General features: G+C 32.5%; 1 protein-coding gene across 1 annotated transcript in view; it reads left to right on the forward strand.

Annotated features, from left to right (window-relative positions):
- Positions 1 to 1,410: 1,410 nt before the first annotated feature.
- Positions 1,411 to 20,278, forward strand: part of LOC111039790 (sushi, von Willebrand factor type A, EGF and pentraxin domain-containing protein 1) — a 48,816-nt gene continuing 29,948 nt past the window's right edge. The window contains exons 1-2 of the mRNA XM_022323422.1: positions 1,411 to 1,673; positions 19,562 to 19,639. Of these exons, the coding sequence (XP_022179114.1) occupies positions 19,577 to 19,639 (63 nt within the window). The 5' untranslated portion in view covers positions 1,411 to 1,673; positions 19,562 to 19,576. The remainder of the gene's footprint in view (positions 1,674 to 19,561; positions 19,640 to 20,278) is intronic.

Raw genomic sequence — 20,278 nt, forward strand, 5'->3', positions numbered from 1 at the left:
TGTCGTGCTTATAAAATGCTAACACAATTATTTGGTGAAAAATGCATGTTTCTACCTTTAATCGCTACAGTAAAAAAACAACATTTATTTTAGCTGAAACTAATTTACGAACAACTTTCTGTTTATTTTGAAAACTGCAGCGAATTTTTTACTTTTGACCTCCCCTAAGCACCAACTAGATCATATAAACTATTGACGTCTGATGACAGATATAAACATTACACCGCACAAAATCACAAAAAACTTTAATAAAAGTTTATTTCCCTATGATCTGTTTTTCATAAGCTAAAAAAAAATGTTGAAGCTCATTAAAGCTAAATTTGTTATATACAGTATACACAGATAGGAATTCGCTACTTATCTGCCTATATGGAATCACAGTAAAGTCAATTATTCATCTTTAGTATAGTTACATGTACTCTCATATTATATTTATTTTGTATACTTTATGTATTTCATACTCGTAACTGCAATGTATCAATTTTCATAGCATTTGAAATCAGAATTTCAAGACCAATTTAGTAAAAATATTAAAGTATATTCAAATATATTTAGACTTGCATACCTACCTATTTAAAATACATCGTTTAATCAATGTTTACATTGCTTAAAGTGTAATTGCTTTAAATATATCTAAATTTGTACTTCAGCGTTTAATCCTATTCACACTAAACAGTTATTCAGCATTTTTGCTAATTTTAAAAGTGGATTCTGTAGTATTAAATAAAAATAATAAGTATAAAGCAATAATTTTTTAATATTTTTATACACGTTTGAATTACACTTAAGTTTTAGACAAAAATAAATATTTACATCCTGCAGATTAATATACACTTTATACATAGTTTTTCATATTTATGTAGTATATATATTATCTACCCTAATGGCCTAATATAATAATAGGTATGTTGTGCATGAAATGGATACACTATGCATATATTATTATGTTTTAACTTCATCTGTTAATTAATTTGTTAAAAATTCTATACCTCTTAGGGATAATAATATTACCCATTACTTATTATTGTAATTAATAAATTGTATTGTAGTAATATATAAACGTAATACAAAATAAAAAGGTTTACATTATAATATTATAAAAATGTACTTCTCTATAGGTTATATACTATTCAATTTATTATAGATAAATCAGAGTGATTACTGACCTTAATAGTTATAAACAAATAAAACAATTACAAATGTATTTACAAATCTTACATTATCTTTAGTATTTTACCTTTAATTATTATTTTATAATGATGTGTATCATTATTATTATTATTATTACTATCAACATGATTTTCGTTATTTAGGAAGGAACACTCGCCACAATTTGTCCGTTTTACCTGCGCACCGTAGTGGTAGGGGCGCACCTGCCTGTCTTGGCCAACAGGTTTCTTCTTTCTAGGTAGTTAAGTACAATAACCCGTGTCGGTTGGACGGCTCCGAGTAAGGTGTCGCAATACCGGTATCGTTTATACTAACCATTACCTATACACATTTATATTATTGCATTTTACTTTTTGCTAGTGCTTATTTAGTATTTTTCAGTTTTTAAAGTTTTGTGAAATATTCTAGTTAAGTGTACCGTCGGTCTAGTGAAAGTGTTAATATTTCTCTGCGGGAATATGGTGTTTTGATGGATTAAACAGTCTCACTTAAGAAAAACACAGGTAAGAAAAAAATATTTTTTGTATTTTTCCTTTTAAACCTTAGGTCTTTTTTAATTTAAAAATAAATAATAAATATTTATAATTTATATCGAGATAATTTAAGTAAAAATACTCAAACCAAATGAATAAAAAAAATAATGTAACTCCTTAATCCTTCTCAAATCTGAATTAGCGGATGATATTCGATGAATTATTTATAAATGTATTATTAAATAATATTGTTTGTTGATTTTATATTATTTATTAATGTTAGAAAATTTCTTTCAATGAAGTTATTTTATACGTAGATTGTTATTACTATCCAATGTGCACATTCTATTAAACTACATATACGTATATATGTACCTAACTTGATAATCTATATGAGGTTTTAAAAATCTTAGGACACGGTTAATATCTTTATATAGTTTCATAGAATCGTAATATTTCATTGTGTACATCTGAAGTCAATCTAACCGTGGATAATAGTCTTTTGTGCTTAAATGTGGGTCAACGGCACCAAAGTTATGATATCTAATTACACGGTACATTATGACTACCCATATGATAACATTATATTTGTGATTATAGTAATTTTTTCGTAAAAATATCGTCAGAGTCCTTTTAGTTGAACATCAAAGTCAAGTATAAAATATATTACCTTACACCTGAATACATTTTTATGGTTTGCATTTTTTGTTGGCATATAAATATATAATCATAAATGAAGTCTCTATTAAAATACATTTTTCTATAAAGAGAAAAAAACATTACTTATAATTCTTATAAACACCTGTACATTTCTGTTGTTATATTTTTGTTAGAGAAAAGTCCCCTCCTACACAGGGATTTAAAATAAACTATTGTGTTGAGTCTAACACACGTCTCGCCCAACCCTCAAGCTAAAATATGTTTTATTTGGCCGTGGGATTATTCAAACGAATGCCCAGCCAGAGGCCAAGAGTCATTATTTTCAAAATGTCATATGTAACCTCTATACACTAAAAATAATATATAATATTATAATACAAGTGCCCATTGTAGTATGAAAAATGAAAATATATTTTGTATTTTATATCATAGTTTATAGGAAATTAAATTTTTTTCATCCAACATTCTATGTTTAGGACGTTCAACGTTACTTTCGATTTTTATGATATATTCTTATATTTTTACTTATTATTACTTATCATTGATTTATAATAACTTTTATGGTTCGTGGATGTGAAAGTGACATTTTTCAAAATTCATTAATATTATTTTTTTAAAATATTATACTAATAACCAAAAAGTAATGACAAGATACAATATGCAACATCACTTCTGTATTATGAAAATTAATTATAAGTGTTATACCTAACTGTTTAAAAAGTTATTTTAATGAATTCTGTGTTGATGTAACAAAGTATCATCGATGCGATTATGTATAATATACCGTTTTTATAAAATATTCTACAATAACCGGATGTTCGCATGCATGACTATATTATAATTATTAAATGATAATTTATATTGATTAAGGCGTTTCTTTTATTGATAAAATACATTTTGATTGAAGGTACAGAGATTATATCAGCATAGTGTATAACAAAGGGAATACGTATCGTAGCATTGTATCATAATTTCTTCATATAATCATATCTCACAAATAAATCACTAATAAGGTAAATTTAAAATTACAAAATACAGATACACCATATATTTTCAAATAATTAAAAATTTTTTACAAGTTCTCTCAAACAGTCAAATGGTACATAATGGTTTGTAGTTTGAACACTTAAAACGTTTTGCTAATACCTGTCCTATTTTATTTGAATAATAATAATTTCTTGTCGGCAGGTTAGATACAATCTGTCCACGAACCCTACCATGATGGACTCAGTTCTATGATAAAAGTCATTGTCAATTATAGCCTTTATGTGATATACTGTCTGACTATAAAACTATTTATACATTTTTATTAAGTTTTAAATAATTCGAACTGGTAGGTATTCAACCAAATTTATTTTTTAACATATTTATTAATAAATACAATAAAGATATTGATTATAGTAGTATAACTATAATATTATAGAGTCATATTTACTTATTTCCTTACTATATATGTTTGTAAAAAAGTGTTTGATCGTTAAACCGTTCACGGCTTTGTACTTTCTTATAGTGAAATTCTTTTTCTGAATAGTAGGTATGCCCGTAATTGTCTACTGCCTATTATAGAAATATCTAAGTTTATATACATCAGTAATTTATACTGTAGGACTCCATAGTCTAAACAATATATATTTATTTTGCCATACTTAAAAAATCAGAATATATACGTAGTTTTAAAATGTTATTTTTTTATTAAAATTAAATATTTAATTGAGTTAAAATTAATTAAAATTACTTATTACATTTCAAATTTTAAGTTTAAATAGTTTATAATTTTATTTTAGGTACAGTATAGTTTAATACTGTTATTTATTTTTCAACGTCTAACAAACAATTATTATTTTGTAATATGTTTTCACATTGTTTAAAAATGTATAGATGAATGCACATTAATATATACTTCGTTATTCACAATATGATTACGATAATATAACAAATAATGTACTTAGAGAAATAATAAGAACTAATAAGATTTTCGTGTATTCATTTAGTCGGTCATTAATTAAGTATGATAGACGATAGTGATGGGTATAATAAAAACAAATTGTAGTTGAAATATGATATTGGTTTTATGATTTATATTATTGATAGATTGGTACCCCATAATCATTAGGTCCTAACTTATAATGAAGGTATAATGGTATAAACTATGAAGCCGAATTCTTCAACTCAGGCGGTGTGCGCGCGATGATTTAATGAACTTGACCTGTTGGCAAGATGTGTTATGCTATTATGGCTATAAAGAGAAAATAAATGTCAGAAAGATAATTATACATTTGATATAGGTACCTATAGTCTATACATAAGGTGGTATTGCTTTGAAGTATATTAATATATATATATATATATATATATATATAATATTATATAGTATATTATCATCTATGTCTATGTGAATATGAGATACCCATACCTATGAACAACAGTCATACAGACACACCAAAAAATCATAACGGCGTAAGGAAAAAAATATGCGTTTTGTCTGACAGAGACTTAAACAGCCGTACGTGAATGAAACATAATTAACGTTAAATGTTTTAGATATGTTTTTTTTTTATAACCGTCTATATTTTATACCTAGCCATCTAGGTAGTCGTATTAATGTTAATCACACTCTACACACTCAACAAACGATTTATATTTTTGGTAACCGAACTGCTGTACAATATTATAACATGACATTTATACGACAGTAACCATGTCTGTCAAAAAATACATTGTTCAGTATAATCGTGCACAGCATTAGATCGATGATAATTATTATTATGAGAAAAAAATCAAGTGCATGCGTATATAACGTTAAATGATTTCTTTGCTTCTCGCAGACGGGTCGTCATATCTTATGATAGGTACCTACACGGCTACACATAATATAATAATAATAGAATTACATATAAATGATCGTATCGTTTGACGACATTGTGTTCTACACAAAACGAGCCGTTACGTATTTTTATTACGTTAACTATGTTTATATTATTATCTAAATAATAAATATTTTTATTATTACCGTCGAGTAGTCCCCCATGTACCGCGGTCAGTTTTACAAAAAAAATATCGTGTTCACCGATTCGACTCCGTAGTTTCGCGGCATCATCGCCACGTCATACTCGGGTCGATATTATATTATATACATAGCGTTCGCACATGCAAGAGTGATCGTTAAGTCATTGTCCGCAGGTTAAAAGCGGACACACACATAAACGCACGTATTCATACGCGATGATCGCGATTTCGACAGTCATCGCAATCATGGCGTTGTCCGCTGCTTGGTATGCTACAGCTACCAGAGCTGGTACGCAACAACTAAAGTCGAAAGACGACGATTTTCACGGTCGTCTGAAATATAATATTGCCGACGTATAGGTGTGCCGCTATATATATCATAATATAGCTATTTGCATTCCGATTAGTCCGAGTGGATATGAATATTACAGATCTCGTCAGTTTTAGCACTACTTGGGAAGAAAAACGTAATAATATATTAAGGAACGACAATCCGGGTCGAATAGGCGCAAAAAGCTTTTACTCCAGAACGGCATCTTTCTCACACTCATAATAATATGATATATTGTATAATACACGAAAATATGTACTTCGCTTCAGCGGGGCTCAAGGAGGAGCTAGATGATAGGAATACAAAAAATATAACTCCTCTTAGGTGTACGATATAATGTACCCACTACCCGTGTTATATTAATATGATATTACTGCACATACATCGATAGTTATTGTAATGTTGTACTTACAGCCTAATCCGCGGCAACGGCTGCCTGCCTGATTATATTATTCTATTATGATGTACAGGTACTTATTGTTTTTCTGCCGCCGTGTGCTGTCGATCGGTATATTGTTGTCGTGGACGTCGGTGGCGCATACGATTCGGTGGCAAATCTAATTAATACGATTAATTGATAACGGATTAAAGCGTGCGCGTACACCGTGAATAATGGAGCTTGCGCGCGCAGCGGGAAGCCCGCGCAAAAGCAGATCGTCGATATTATTCTAATAATATTATAGTCTCGTAGCGCAACGCATATTTACACACATAAATGTATTTATATGATAAAAACTATGTACACCGTTGTACACACATAAGACATAATAATGATATACCTAATATAATATTATTGAAAATTAGAATATGTATTACAAGAAGTACCTACTAAATCGTTTACGAGTATACCTACTTATACCTATTACCCGGTATCAGCAGCATAAACTGTGCCATATCGTTTTATTCCCGCCGCATCCATTTTATTATATACATCACACAACAACTTTACTGCAACAACACCGAGTATTTATTATGTAGGTACATGAGATTATATTATTTTTTTTTTTATTTTACTTCGGGTCGAATCACGAACCGTGTACACGATTTAAAGCCCATGGATATGCTCCATTTATACTGTAGTATTATTCCTACGCCAATAATAGACCTTTTACACGCCGACGACCATAGAAAATAATACTAATTACTAATAACTGCCGACGTCGACGTTGCACCAGCACCGTTGCAGTTGGGACTCGTGCGTTATGCACTTATTTCGGTCGGTCGTATATAAGACGTGTACGAAACATGTTAAACAGTAAGTTTGACGTATAATTACTATAGAAAACAATATTATGTTTGTACCTACATTGGCTACATTGTACTTATACAATAATAATATTATTACATTCGCATACATGATACATCACCGCCGCCGCCGGATCGTATACGCTCGATCCATCGGTGACCGACCGACCGATGCAAATCGCAAAACGATTTTTGGCCTGTTTTTCCGTTCGGATTTTTTTTAAACGCTTCTTTGTATTATTATTGGTACGCGATGATGATAAAAATAATAATATGCATCACATCGACTATAAATCGCACGCCGCCCTGCTGTTACATGGACCGTGAAATGTGGCGGTTATGTATCTTCGCAGTATTCCGTTTATTATTGTTTCTCTGTGGTCTAGACCAGCGATTTTCAAACTTTTTTTTCGCGTACCACTCATGTGTATTATTAATCTGTCGCGTACCACTTATGTCTATTTCCATGTGACCATGATCAAACACAATTTAAAAAATTCATTTATTTACTCTCCGTTCCATCATTTTGTGACCTATCGCGTACCTACCGACATGTGGTACGCGTACCATAGTTTGAGAAACTCTGATCAAGACGAATCGTGGAATAATTATTATCCGGCGGAAAAACATCTGTACCTATACCTATAAATTGTAGGTCAAAAAAATACGGTAGTACAGCACATAAAACTCGGACAATTATTATATTTTAAGAATAATTTTGACATTAATAAGCTGTGCCATATTGTTGACAAACGAAACCGTCTTGAAATCACGAATCGTATAGATATTTGAATTTCATGATGTATTGGTGTACATATATTATAGTGTTTAACTTCATAAATTAAAATTGCATGTTGTTAGGTGATTGGGGAACTTCAATTTAAATTAGGGTCGTAAACTCGAGGTTTTCTTTTCTTATAATAAATAATATTATATTGGAGACGATAAACGTATCAAATAGATTATAATTAAGTTTTAATTAATAGTAAATTTAGACTTAAAAAGTTATTCTCAAAAATTTTACCTAAACAAATCAAATCTATGCTAGTTAATATAATTAGTTACAATATTTTTCGCCAATCTGTAAACAGCAATAATTGTTTTAAATGTCATAATATTTATTTAGTTTTTGTTAAAAGGACACCTTAACATAAAAGTACATTTATTAATTTCGAATATAGGCATATGTTATATAGCTTATAGTTTCTTATAGCATTTCGCCATACAATACACAATGTAAGCTATTGTTAAAAATAGAATATTGGGTAAAACGAGAACCAAGACGAATATCGTCTCCCTGGAGTATATATGCATGAGTGACGTACCTTTTGGAGCCAAACGATAATTTTTTACGACCGTAGACACTCTGGAATTTTGGTCTTTCGGCACGTCTCACACGATATCGAGATCCACAGAAATCTGACGCCGTCAAAAGTCTAGGAACCCCAGGTCGTATAATATTGTAATTATTTAACCGAAAATCCACAACAATGACGAACATTTATCGCTATATATAGTACTCAGATACGCCCCTGCTTGAATCAAGATGGTTATTACATCACTTACCTATATATATATTATATATATATACCCGGGTTGCTATAAGAATCCTACCTAACCATTCTTCTTGACGTGGTATTTCAGGGGTGCGTTTTATAATAATAATAAATAAGAATTTAACAACAAATTCCCACTGTAAATTGATTTTGAAAAGTGGTTTTTCTATGTTATTAGGTACCTGCAGTATACTTTGAAAACGGGTAAGTGGTAACGACCGACCGTCTCTCCTTGGATAATGCAACCCATCCTTTTTATTCGTTTATATTTTATTTTTGTTTGTGTGCGCGCATCTGCAGCCTGTCACTATAATAATAATTTATATATGTTAAGGCCCCTGCAGCCGCGACGCACAGGTAGTATCTCCAAGACGTGTCTGCAAGAAACGAGATTTCGGGTATGATACATCTATACGGTCGTCGGTGGTTATACAATATACATATATACACGTGAGTTACATGACGTGTAATAATATAAAATACCTTTATAATACATGATACTATTATATCGAGTCGTCGGCAATCCCGACAATCCCGTTACGCGCCCGGTAACGACGGTATTTTTTTTCTCTGCCGATCAAAGAAAATAATAATATAAATGATATTAGTATAATATATACGAAACGCGCGTGCAGGCAGCTAGTATACCCGAGTATAACTGTATACCTAAACTCTGAAACGAGATTTTAAGGTGTTGCGCAATATTATATTATCTACTACGTCGGAGTGCAAAAACCCCAATGTCCGTGGTTATCATTCGCAATGCGGACGACGCTCCACTCCGCGCCCGACCGACGACGGTTCGGTTACCGGACTCTTGGCGCGCAACGATTATAATTATTAATAAATACCTACACGCTGCACACGGCACACACGTATGTGTAATATATTATTTCATTGCGATAAACTCACGTATATTTAATATTAATATATTATTGTATTAAATTGTATGTATACGATATCGTTATTATAATATATTATTGGCAGAGGCCCGTGTGCGGAAAAACGACGTTCGTTACCTACATTTTAATTACGCGCGTCCGTCTTCGTCGACCTGGGCAGTGCCCGGTAATTCGATAGGCACGTCGCGTAGTTGGTCGGCAAAAAAAAAGTGTAGGTACGTAGGAGCCGGGCGCGTCGCCCCGCGCGCGCGTAAACCGGTTGTTGGCCCAGTGACGTATAATGATAATAATAATAATACGGCGCGCGGCGTACGAGCTGCGAACGAACGCGCGCGCGCTCGGCGGTAGAGGAAGTCATCGGGAGCATCGAACTCCTCCCGGGCCACCGATGCCGCCGCCGAGCTGATGAGCTGGCACCGTCGTCGTCGTCCGTGGTCCGTGGTCAAAACGGCGACAACGACGACGACGCGACGCCGCCGCCGGCTTACAAGTCGGCGTAATAATACGCTGTGACCACAACCGGACGACCAACAACTATTATATTATTATTATTATTATAGTGAACTAGCCCGCGCCGAATCGGATTCGGCGGCACGTCCTTTCACACACGCCGCAGTGTCAGCTCTATAATCGTCATCATGATGAATCGTTTTCGGACCTGTGTATAGTATTATGATATGCGTAGTATATTATACAGTAATTAATAGCCATCAGGTAGGTCTGACTACGAATTGAAAAGACGGAATTTTCAGGTTTTAAAAGTTTAAAATATGCTAATCGCTTGATAACTATATATAATAAATTAAAAGTAAGAACGAGAAGACATAATTCTATAATCGTTAGAGTAATATTATTTAATATTCCCATTGCCCAAAGTCGTAGATGTAAAACCCAAGATGTAAGATTCGGTTTAAAACCCAATAATATAGCTGATATTATATTTTTAATAAAATTATCACAGAAAATGCAATCACGACTAAATAGACTATACAGCGAGTTGATCAACAAGTATAGGTATAAATAGCAACAGTCATCGAATCATTTGCATCATTTTTTTCAACGTTAAAAGGCATCAACTCGGTACTTGTTGTTTAAATAGCCACTCACGAAAATGATAGTACACAATAAGATATTCTTATTTTTGACCGTGCTTCACCTGATCACGTTTACGATATACCTACATTATGTATGTGGCACGAATTATTATATAACGATTATTTTATAATGTATTAATATCATATTATACTCAGTCCGTTTATATACAACGATGTATACAACTGTATATAGATTTGCACTGCTCCCACACGACGAAAACTGCGTGACGGAGCTAAAAACGTTCCGGAAATCATTTTACAACGATTATTATTATTATTATTATATTATTATTACCATTTTTTAAATTTGTATGGAAGCCAAAACGGTTTTTTAATGAACAACAATGATGCGCGCTAGGTTCCCTCGTGAATAACTGCGAACAGACGCACTACCACCTATCTTCTTCCATTAATTAAAACTATCTATTGCCCGGTACATACAATTCATTATTAATTATTGCGTCGTAATTAGTAATTACGTCAAAATTAAAAATAATAATAAAAATACCGACTTGTTGGACCTGTAGTTATATTATATACCTCAACGGAATATTCGGTTCGTGTAAATTTATTGTTTGTAGTCTTCGATGTTAATACGCGCTCCGTGTGTATTCCGTTTTGGACATTGCGCTAAATCCGACTTCGGTCCGTCGTCGTCGTTATATAGGTATGTTGTACATCACAAGAGTTTTATTGCCCCCTGGCGTTTTTTTCTTGTATATATAGAACCAGCAGTCCGGTTATCGCGTACCTGTAGGTATATTATATTATTATTATATATGTAATATACAGCCGACGAATTTATAGCCAACAGGAATGCGCCGTCGATATAATATAGAGCCGACTGAGTAGTGAGTAGATGTAATTATTATTATATTGTGACCGGGCATATAGATGATGATGAAGTCTCTGGTCTCGACGTCTCGTGCGTATAGACGCGTATTAAAAGGATAAAAAAAAAATAACTCTGAAACTGCACTAAACACACGCTTTCTTTATAAAAAGCAAAAACCTATGCAGTTAACCTAAACACGCGTACCTACCTATGTACGATTATGACGGTTTTCATTTCACGCAAACGTCGTCCGTATATATACCCATCGTCGTATACCTATAAAAACGGCTGCACTTCAAATATCTAATTAAAATTTGAACGCACGTATCTTATAGGCTCAGGTATATAAAAATCTGACGAGATTTATAAATTATTACTCTCCACCCACGCTATTGTTAACGATATTCGAAATCCACCACAATACCGCAACGAGAAAAAATAAATCAAAACAAAACAGAAAACCGACATTATCCAAACACTTTTACTATTGATTATCGAGCGCATTATTCTGTATTATAATGCCACTTTTAATCGTTACCCGTGTTTTCTTTTCAGGTCGAACAATAGGGAAATTCAAACGATAATTATATTATATATAAACTAAATTAAAGACTGTAATGCGGCTAATCGGAAAATTATTATTCACACTAAAAACGAATTTCGGTCGTCACATACGGTTTTCTGAAATATTATATATTATTATTATTATTATTTTTATGGTGTGCTGATGATGCACTTGAGTTATGGTTCGCTGTGTTCGTGTAGTTCCAAAAAAGCCATACAAAAGCGGGTGCAACAGCCGGTAACGTTATGTGCAGGTGTTCGACACTGCACAGGCACCCAAGTATCATATATATATATATATATATATATATATATACAATGTAGGTACATATTTATAAATTGGCTATGGTTCAATACACAGCGAGTGTACACGTTATTCCCATATTATTATCGTACATTCGTACCCACATTCAGTATGTTCTATACATTTCGAGGGTTGGTCCGAATCGCGAAAAACAACAACACTTGGTGGGCGTGCGAGGCAATAAAAGACGCAGAGGTATTTCGTCTCAGACGTATTACGTCATATCACGTGCACCAATGGGCAACAACGGTAATAATAATATTATCATACATTTTCGGTGTGCGATCATTGTTATGAATATAGACAGATATAATATTATGGAATTATTGTCGTCTCCGTCGCCGACTAGCGTGCTGCAGTGCCCGTGTACATATATTAGAGGGACACTTACCTTATGGCTTATACACTTCGAATGAGCTCATTTGAGGGGAGACGGAAACGCTTAAGAGTATTATTGTGTTTAAAAGCTATCCACACGCTCGCTCGCCGCAAGTATTTAATATTCAAGACGAACAGTTTAACATCTGAACGCGATAGGTGTGACAGAAATAATATTACCGTCGATTCGCCACGACGATGGAGGATACGCATAGCATCGTGATGTGGTTGGGTTTTTGACCCGACGACCATTTTTTACACGTCTCCTGTGTAACAAAATTTCCATTCCACCTTCAACAGTACATGTATATAGGTACGCGTTTAGTATTCGGTTGGCACAGCCTATAACCCGCCGCATAAATTAAACATTAATGACAAAAAATCATAATACAGCTCTGTAATCGAGTCTCGGCCCGTCATCCGGTAGAGTTTTTTTGGTCTTCTTCTACAAGTTCAACACTCAGACGCTCCGCCGTCACACCGCCCGAGTGTGCAGAGTTTCGTTCAGTGATCTCATTGAGCTCGAGCGTCGATAACGAATTATAATTGTACCGTACACTTTTTAACGGGTAAAAAACAAACAGGCACGTAGTATATATTGGTACTTCTTCTATAGTTGCCTCTTGCCGATATTATACTAATATATTGTATTATAATCCCTGCTCGGAATCGGTTCATCTCGCAGTCGCTCACGAGTTTGATCCGATGTGACGAAACGTTCCGCGAAATTAACCTAGATTTGTACATGTGCCTACACTACAGCAACTATATACAGTGCTCCATAGTACTATATTGGCCGGCGCGTGGAAATGCGAATTACAGTTGTAATATATATATATATATATACGAGTACATATTAAAATACGCGCGAGTATATGTTTTTATTGTTGTAAAAATTATTGCAATATTATGATATTATGTGTATTTACCTACTTGCTATACTATACTGTGCCGGGTAATTTCGTGAGAAAGTGGTCATGGGCTTTGTGTCGCCCACGCGTTAAATAATTGGTCTTAATAACCGTCGTCGTGGGTAATATAATAATAATAATATAGTTGAGTGGGCGGTGGAGGGCTGGGGTGTTGTGCAAAGCCGTGAACACATTCTTGTCGCGTTTCTTGCTGCTGCTGCTGCTGCAGGTCTGGACGGCCGCAATAAATTATCAAATTTATATGTCTCGGGGTCGCCTGTTTCGATGTCTGAGGAAAACTTATTGTATTATTGTACCTATATATATTATTATATTTTTCGAATGAAACGAATGAACCGTATATTGTGTGTGAACGGACGAATATTGAAAAAAGGACCAGTAGCGGTCGATGACAATATATAAGCGCACTGCAGCAGTATAGGTATTGTATATTATATATATATGTATGCTTTTTTCAATGGTGAAATATGTGTTTTGTTGTCTGATAACAAGGCTTACACATTGAACAATACACTCGATGTTGTATACAAGTACCTAGGTATCAACTATCGAACGACGACGATGGTAGTTTTATCGTGTTCAAACATGGACCAACTATACACAACAAAATATAATACATCTTATATTATACCAATACGGCTTTAATACCATCATTGGTACGTATAATAATAATATGTAGTGACTGTTATGTGCACGACATGCAATGTACCTGCAGTGTAAATACCAGAAGACTAAAATCCGGGAGACTGAGATTATCTATATATTATTGTTACTTTTTGTTATTACGATAATAACTACCTACTATATAATCGGATTAAAACAAATTTCCGTTGTCCAATAATTGTAGATTTGTTTAACAATCGCCACAATATAATTGGTATATTTTTAATCACCGTGGGTCAGCGTGTTTTTTAGATTTCCCCAGCATTTTTCATTTTCCGATACAAAATGTTGTGGAATAATTTGTATATTGGGTATATTAATTTGTTTTAATTATAACATTAAATTATTTATCGTATAAGTATTAAGTATATTCGTATAAGCTGATATAGTCTGCATTCAGCAGTTAGTTTTGCAGATACAGAACGGAAAATTGAAATTCCAAAAAACTCGTTATGGAGTCGTTGTATCTAACAAGATACGAGATTTTATTTTTGAAACCAGTTTTAATTCATTGGCTAGAGTTAGAAAACTTTACTCATTTTTCTAAAATGTTGTATCTAAAGCAATCTATAATGTTATGTTTATCAAAATAGTATGGTCGAATCTAGAATAATGAATTCAAAAAACTGGTTTTGACACTTAGTTATATAGGTAGGTACTGCTAGAGTTAGGATTATCTCTATTTTTCAAAATCGTTCGTTTAGTATAGGTAACGTTCAATTTTGTGTTTACAGCAATATAGTTGGATTTAACAGTATGTCTTATTATCCGTTTGTCTGCGAAAGATGTCAACAAGTTCAGTTGTTTACCTACTATATTTTCTTAGTTCGAGAATTTTTTCTTCCGTAAAATCGTTAACAACCTACCTACACGTTTATTCGAATAATTACATTAAACAATATTATGGTCTGTGCAGGTCTTACATTGAGTGCTTTTAATGTAATCTAATGAACGTTGTTTTTCTGTATAATATTAGAATGGGCAATGACATGGCCCTAAGTAGGTAGATAGGTAGATAAATTGACTATTATCGCGTAGCATACCTGCACCAAGTTTACAACAACAAAAACATCGATGGCCAGACGATATCAATAATTATGACATTACAAGGGTAAACAACCATTAAAACGTGGATATAAATATAATATATAAATAAATACGGTTGCAGGTGGTTGCGTCATAGCGATACAGTCGAACTCGGGCCGCTGCTATATATATAATGCACATGCGCCGTGCGCTCGTTTTCGGATTGAAGTTCAAGTGCGTAAAAACTAGTCACGTTATTGTGTCAATGACAAGACTGCTGCAGTAATGCCTCATATTTCCTTTCGTTTTTCACATGATTGTTTTGCGTATATATATGTATAAGGTATACGCGGTTCTCTTGGGATTAATACACGTCGTTATCCATGCTATAGCGACGTGTAAGACCTTTCTCTTTTAAAATCGCGTGAAGACACGAACTGTCTGTGCCTAGCTAGTTGTCCGCTGCAGAGCAGCTCTACGTCTGCCGTCGATTTTTCCTCAGACGAAACGTGAAAAACAAACCGAACGCACCTGCGACCTATGCTTATACCTGATAAGTTGTATATAGTTATATGTGTATTGCGCGTGTATAAAGGTAGGTAGGCACTGACTGGAATTTAGTGCTGCGGAAAATCGTAAAAGGGGGGGGGGGGACGTGAGTTTCGTGGGAGTTACGTCTGTCGGGCAAAATTTGAAAGACCCATAAGCAATCTGAGGAAGTATTATGACGACGCATTGTGTAGAATTATACCATTTGCCATAATGACCTATGACAATTTTTAGTCTGTCCACCCGTCGCCGTATAGGCATAAACACATAATATATATAGTTATAGGTGGGTAGGTAAGCGTGATGGGCGGCGTGCACGAAATTCTAGTTTCCGCGTTTACGACTAGTTTAATTTCCATGTGTTTAAAAAATGTATTTTAAAAAAGAAACCCAACCCGGTTTCGGAATGTTGTTATTAAGTCGCCGCGGCCAGGCACCGTTGTTCGTCCTACATTCTTTCGCCCATCTTTCATGCGACGACCACGCTATGCATTTTATTATATTATTATATACTACGCCGGACAAGTGAACATGTATAGATTCATTTTCGTCCCTCCCCCCCCCCTTTCTGCCGTCGACAAGTCTACCTTGTCTAATAGGTATTATATATTTATATATTATACTGCACGACCGAGCCGATCGATCGTCGTCGCGGCCATACCGACGACAGCGGGACAATTTTTTTTCCTATTCAACGAGGACAATAATTTCCCGGCGTATTTAATTATATATTATATAGGTATACGTTTTTGTTGTATTTGTGGTGTACACAGCACACCGGACGTACTAAATACTTGATTTTTTTGGGAAAATAACTACCTATAAATAACGTATATTTTATATGTGGACTCTTTGGACTGGTTTCTTTTTATGTACGATATACAATATTCAAACAATATACTAATAATACATATCTATTATAGGCACATATGCTACATTTACTCACACTAGGATAGTTTATAAATACTACTATTATAACTTCATATAGGTAATGTATAGTACTGGTATATGAAGTATAATGACAAGTAGGTATTTAAGACGCATATTATATTATTATGTTGCCGTTCCCGATACCTGTATATTTTAATTTTTTTAAACTTTTTAATTTAATTTTTATTTCATAACCTCTTAAACTGAATCTTATTTATTTAATACACATTATTATTTTAAATTCGATACAAAAATAAATACAATTTTAGAATAATTGAAGAGAGCCTATATAGAGGTCATCATTCATTATACATTTATACTTGTTTTTTTGTTGAACATAATAATAACAATAATAATATTATAAACTTCAGTGAGTCCCTGTGCTTGTTAATTGTATATATTTTGGAATTTCATACCATGAAGTATAAAAATAATAATTTGACATAGGCCTCGTTTATGACCTTCTAATATTATTCTCATCTAATTACTAAAATTAATATATTGAACCTTGGCAACATTCTTTCATTATTGTATTCATACTCGAGTAACTCTCACCGGATTGAGAAAATATGTACCTATTATGTTTATTGTTATTTATTAAGCTACTATTGCTTGAGTAAAATACCTACTTCAGATTTACGATTGTCTGCCATTACAAAATTTTAACGGAAAATCTTCCACTGCAGGCGGCAAGTCGCAATAGTTACCCACTCGTCTTTGCCCACTGTAGTACAATGTATAATATTATAGTCAACTTTTCATTATGCTTAGGTATCTACCAAAGACATAATATTTAAACCTGTTATAAAATATTAACATACATGTGTATAACAGTCGGATTTCTTAATTTATTCGTAATTTGATTAAATTATAATTTTTAATTTATAAAATTTTTTTTTTCTAATAAATACGTTTTTACATAACTTTTTGTAATTTTAATATTTTATTATTTTTCTATAACCTAAATATGTAAATCTCACTATAGGCGGTAAATATTACCTACAATTTATTGCAAGCCAGTTTTGCAATTCAACTTGTTTTGCAATACTTAGGCGGAAAATGCAAGAATTTATCATACAGTACCTATAAGTATAATACTATATTAAATATGTATGTAGGAATACCTACAATCATTTTGGTCAATTATTAATACACAAATGCTATTGCATGTATTTATATTTTTATCAATTATTAATCTAATTTTCCTCAGTTTTTTTCTCTCTTAACTTTCGTGTGGGCTCGGATAACAGGAGGAAGGAAAAAATGTTGAAAATCTCACGCAATTCACTCATTCCAGCGATGCCATCACTTAATAAAATGCACCCGGATAACGCATAATATTTATATATTATATATGCGTACATACTTACTGGAGTGTATTTTAAGTCCATTACTATTGTGTACCTTTGTCAAATAAAATCTAACGTATAATCGTAACTGTAAATAAGACAATACATATTTTATAGTCATTAATATAGATACGGTTCAGGAACCTAAAACAACGATTAATATATAATAATAAAAATGTGACTTGGTATACTTTTACGTGTTATATAAAGAAAGAAGCATAACGACTTTGGCTCCAATGTCATATTGTATTATGATGTAGGTACTAGTGTACATACTGTAACTGTACTTACTATAGTTAATAGGTTAGGTATCCCCAGAATCTTATACATACCTATATGTTGTGCGGATAATATCTGCAATTATTTCGTAACACAGATGTCGTATTAAGCAATATTGTTCTTTAGACAAATAAAAGTCACACCCTGGTGACCTTTAAGTAGATATATGAGTTATAGATTATTGATACAATTAATATTGATGACATTTAAGTATTAAGTATCATGTTTTTAGTTATTCTAATATATTGTTGAATCGACTAGTCTATATAAATATCAATATTATTTTTGTTCATTGAGTAATAAAAACATTAAATTAAAATTTAAGTACAATAAATTGACTGAGAAATGTGCTCTAAGAAATGATAATATCTATCTTATATAATAATCTATTATAGATGGATCTGTTTTAAACGATAAGCGATAAGCGTGTTGCCGTGACCCAAGAAAAAAAGGCATTCTTTTTTATATATATATAGATAAATTGTCATATTTTACTTCTCGGAACAATTCATATCTACACGCCGATCAAACACATAATGATTAGACAGACAACAATTTTGAAAATCCCTTTTTAAGAGTTCTTTAATAAACGAATCGATCGTGTTTGTTTTTAATCCCGTTTAAATTCAATACATTTATGTGAAAACTTGAAAATCGGTTCAGTCATCGCTAATCGAAATTTTGTCGGTTACTATCGTTCCGATTTGTACCATTAAGATAGTTCTTACTTAATAAACGTACGGTGTAGAGTGTGCTGGTCATTATGTGCTGTATTCCAGTAAATAAGAAGTTAAAATCGGTGGTTGACCGTGGAGGAGTAAATACAACAAACAATATTTGTTTCGGTTTAAGTAAAATAAAATATGTCAGCCCTATACTAAAATATAACATAAGGTACCTACGAGGTCCTCACATAAAATATAGTATTAGTATAAATAGATTGAAAATACATAGACCGTATAAAACATTAGTTCTGGCTTCTGGCAACTATATTTCAAAAAATCAATTACCTACTATTTCGGGAAAAAAAGATTTTAAAATGTCGAAATAAGTAAATTATAATTTGCCAGTTGATGGTATTGTGTAATAGTTATAATAGTAGGAGGTGTGTCTGATTACTGTAAATGAGCTCATAAAATATCAGCAAAGTACTGGAGTAGACATTTATATATTTATACATTTTAAGTGTCAGCTATTACTTCACTTCTTCAATCATGAAATTCACAAAAAGATGTTTAGGCGTAGTTGTGGTGTATATTGATTATAATTTGGTTTCTGAACAGTTTTTTTTATTAATATACATTTTTTTTTACAGATTCATCCAGCTGGCATGAGGATTAAAATATATGCGGCCATTTTATTGGTCGTCACTCTTCCATACGTCTTGTCACAGGTAAATTAACTACATACCTAGTTATATACTTATTATAGTTATTAATCATTATTAAATTGCCTATCATAATGACTACGTTTTATCTTTTGGAGACAAATCTATTTGTATTATTACGTCAACGACCTATTGTTCCAGTTACCTAAGGATATAATATAATAATAATTCCATTGACAATTTCATTATTCTGCCTATTCGATATAATAATCTACTGCTGCAGAGACTGTGGTTCGCGGTTACGTTAAGACGTTCACTTCAAATTAAGCGTAGTGATGTAACGTTTTTGTATAGGTACTCTTTATTCATACATTTCATATTATTATAATACCAGAAATGGAATGAATCAAAATATTTTAAGGGAAAGTGTAAGCATAATTCACGAAATTATATTCTAAAAGAAAAATATATAATACGTAGAATTTTGAACCCCTTCAGATTAATCGAATTAATTAGAATGAACGAAAACTTATTTTACTTAGAACTTTAAATTTAATAATTTTTTTTTTTTTGAAACACTTTGAAACGGAACAATTTTCATCTAGGAATAATTAATAGGCATTACAAATGTTTATTGAATAACGAATGTTGTAGGAATGTTGTAGCCTGTAAATAAAGTGTTTATAATCTATTAATTATTATAGA

This window comes from Myzus persicae, unplaced genomic scaffold, assembly GCF_001856785.1.
Source record: "Myzus persicae strain clone G006 unplaced genomic scaffold, MPER_G0061.0, whole genome shotgun sequence".
Taxonomy (NCBI): Eukaryota; Metazoa; Arthropoda; class Insecta; order Hemiptera; family Aphididae; genus Myzus; species Myzus persicae.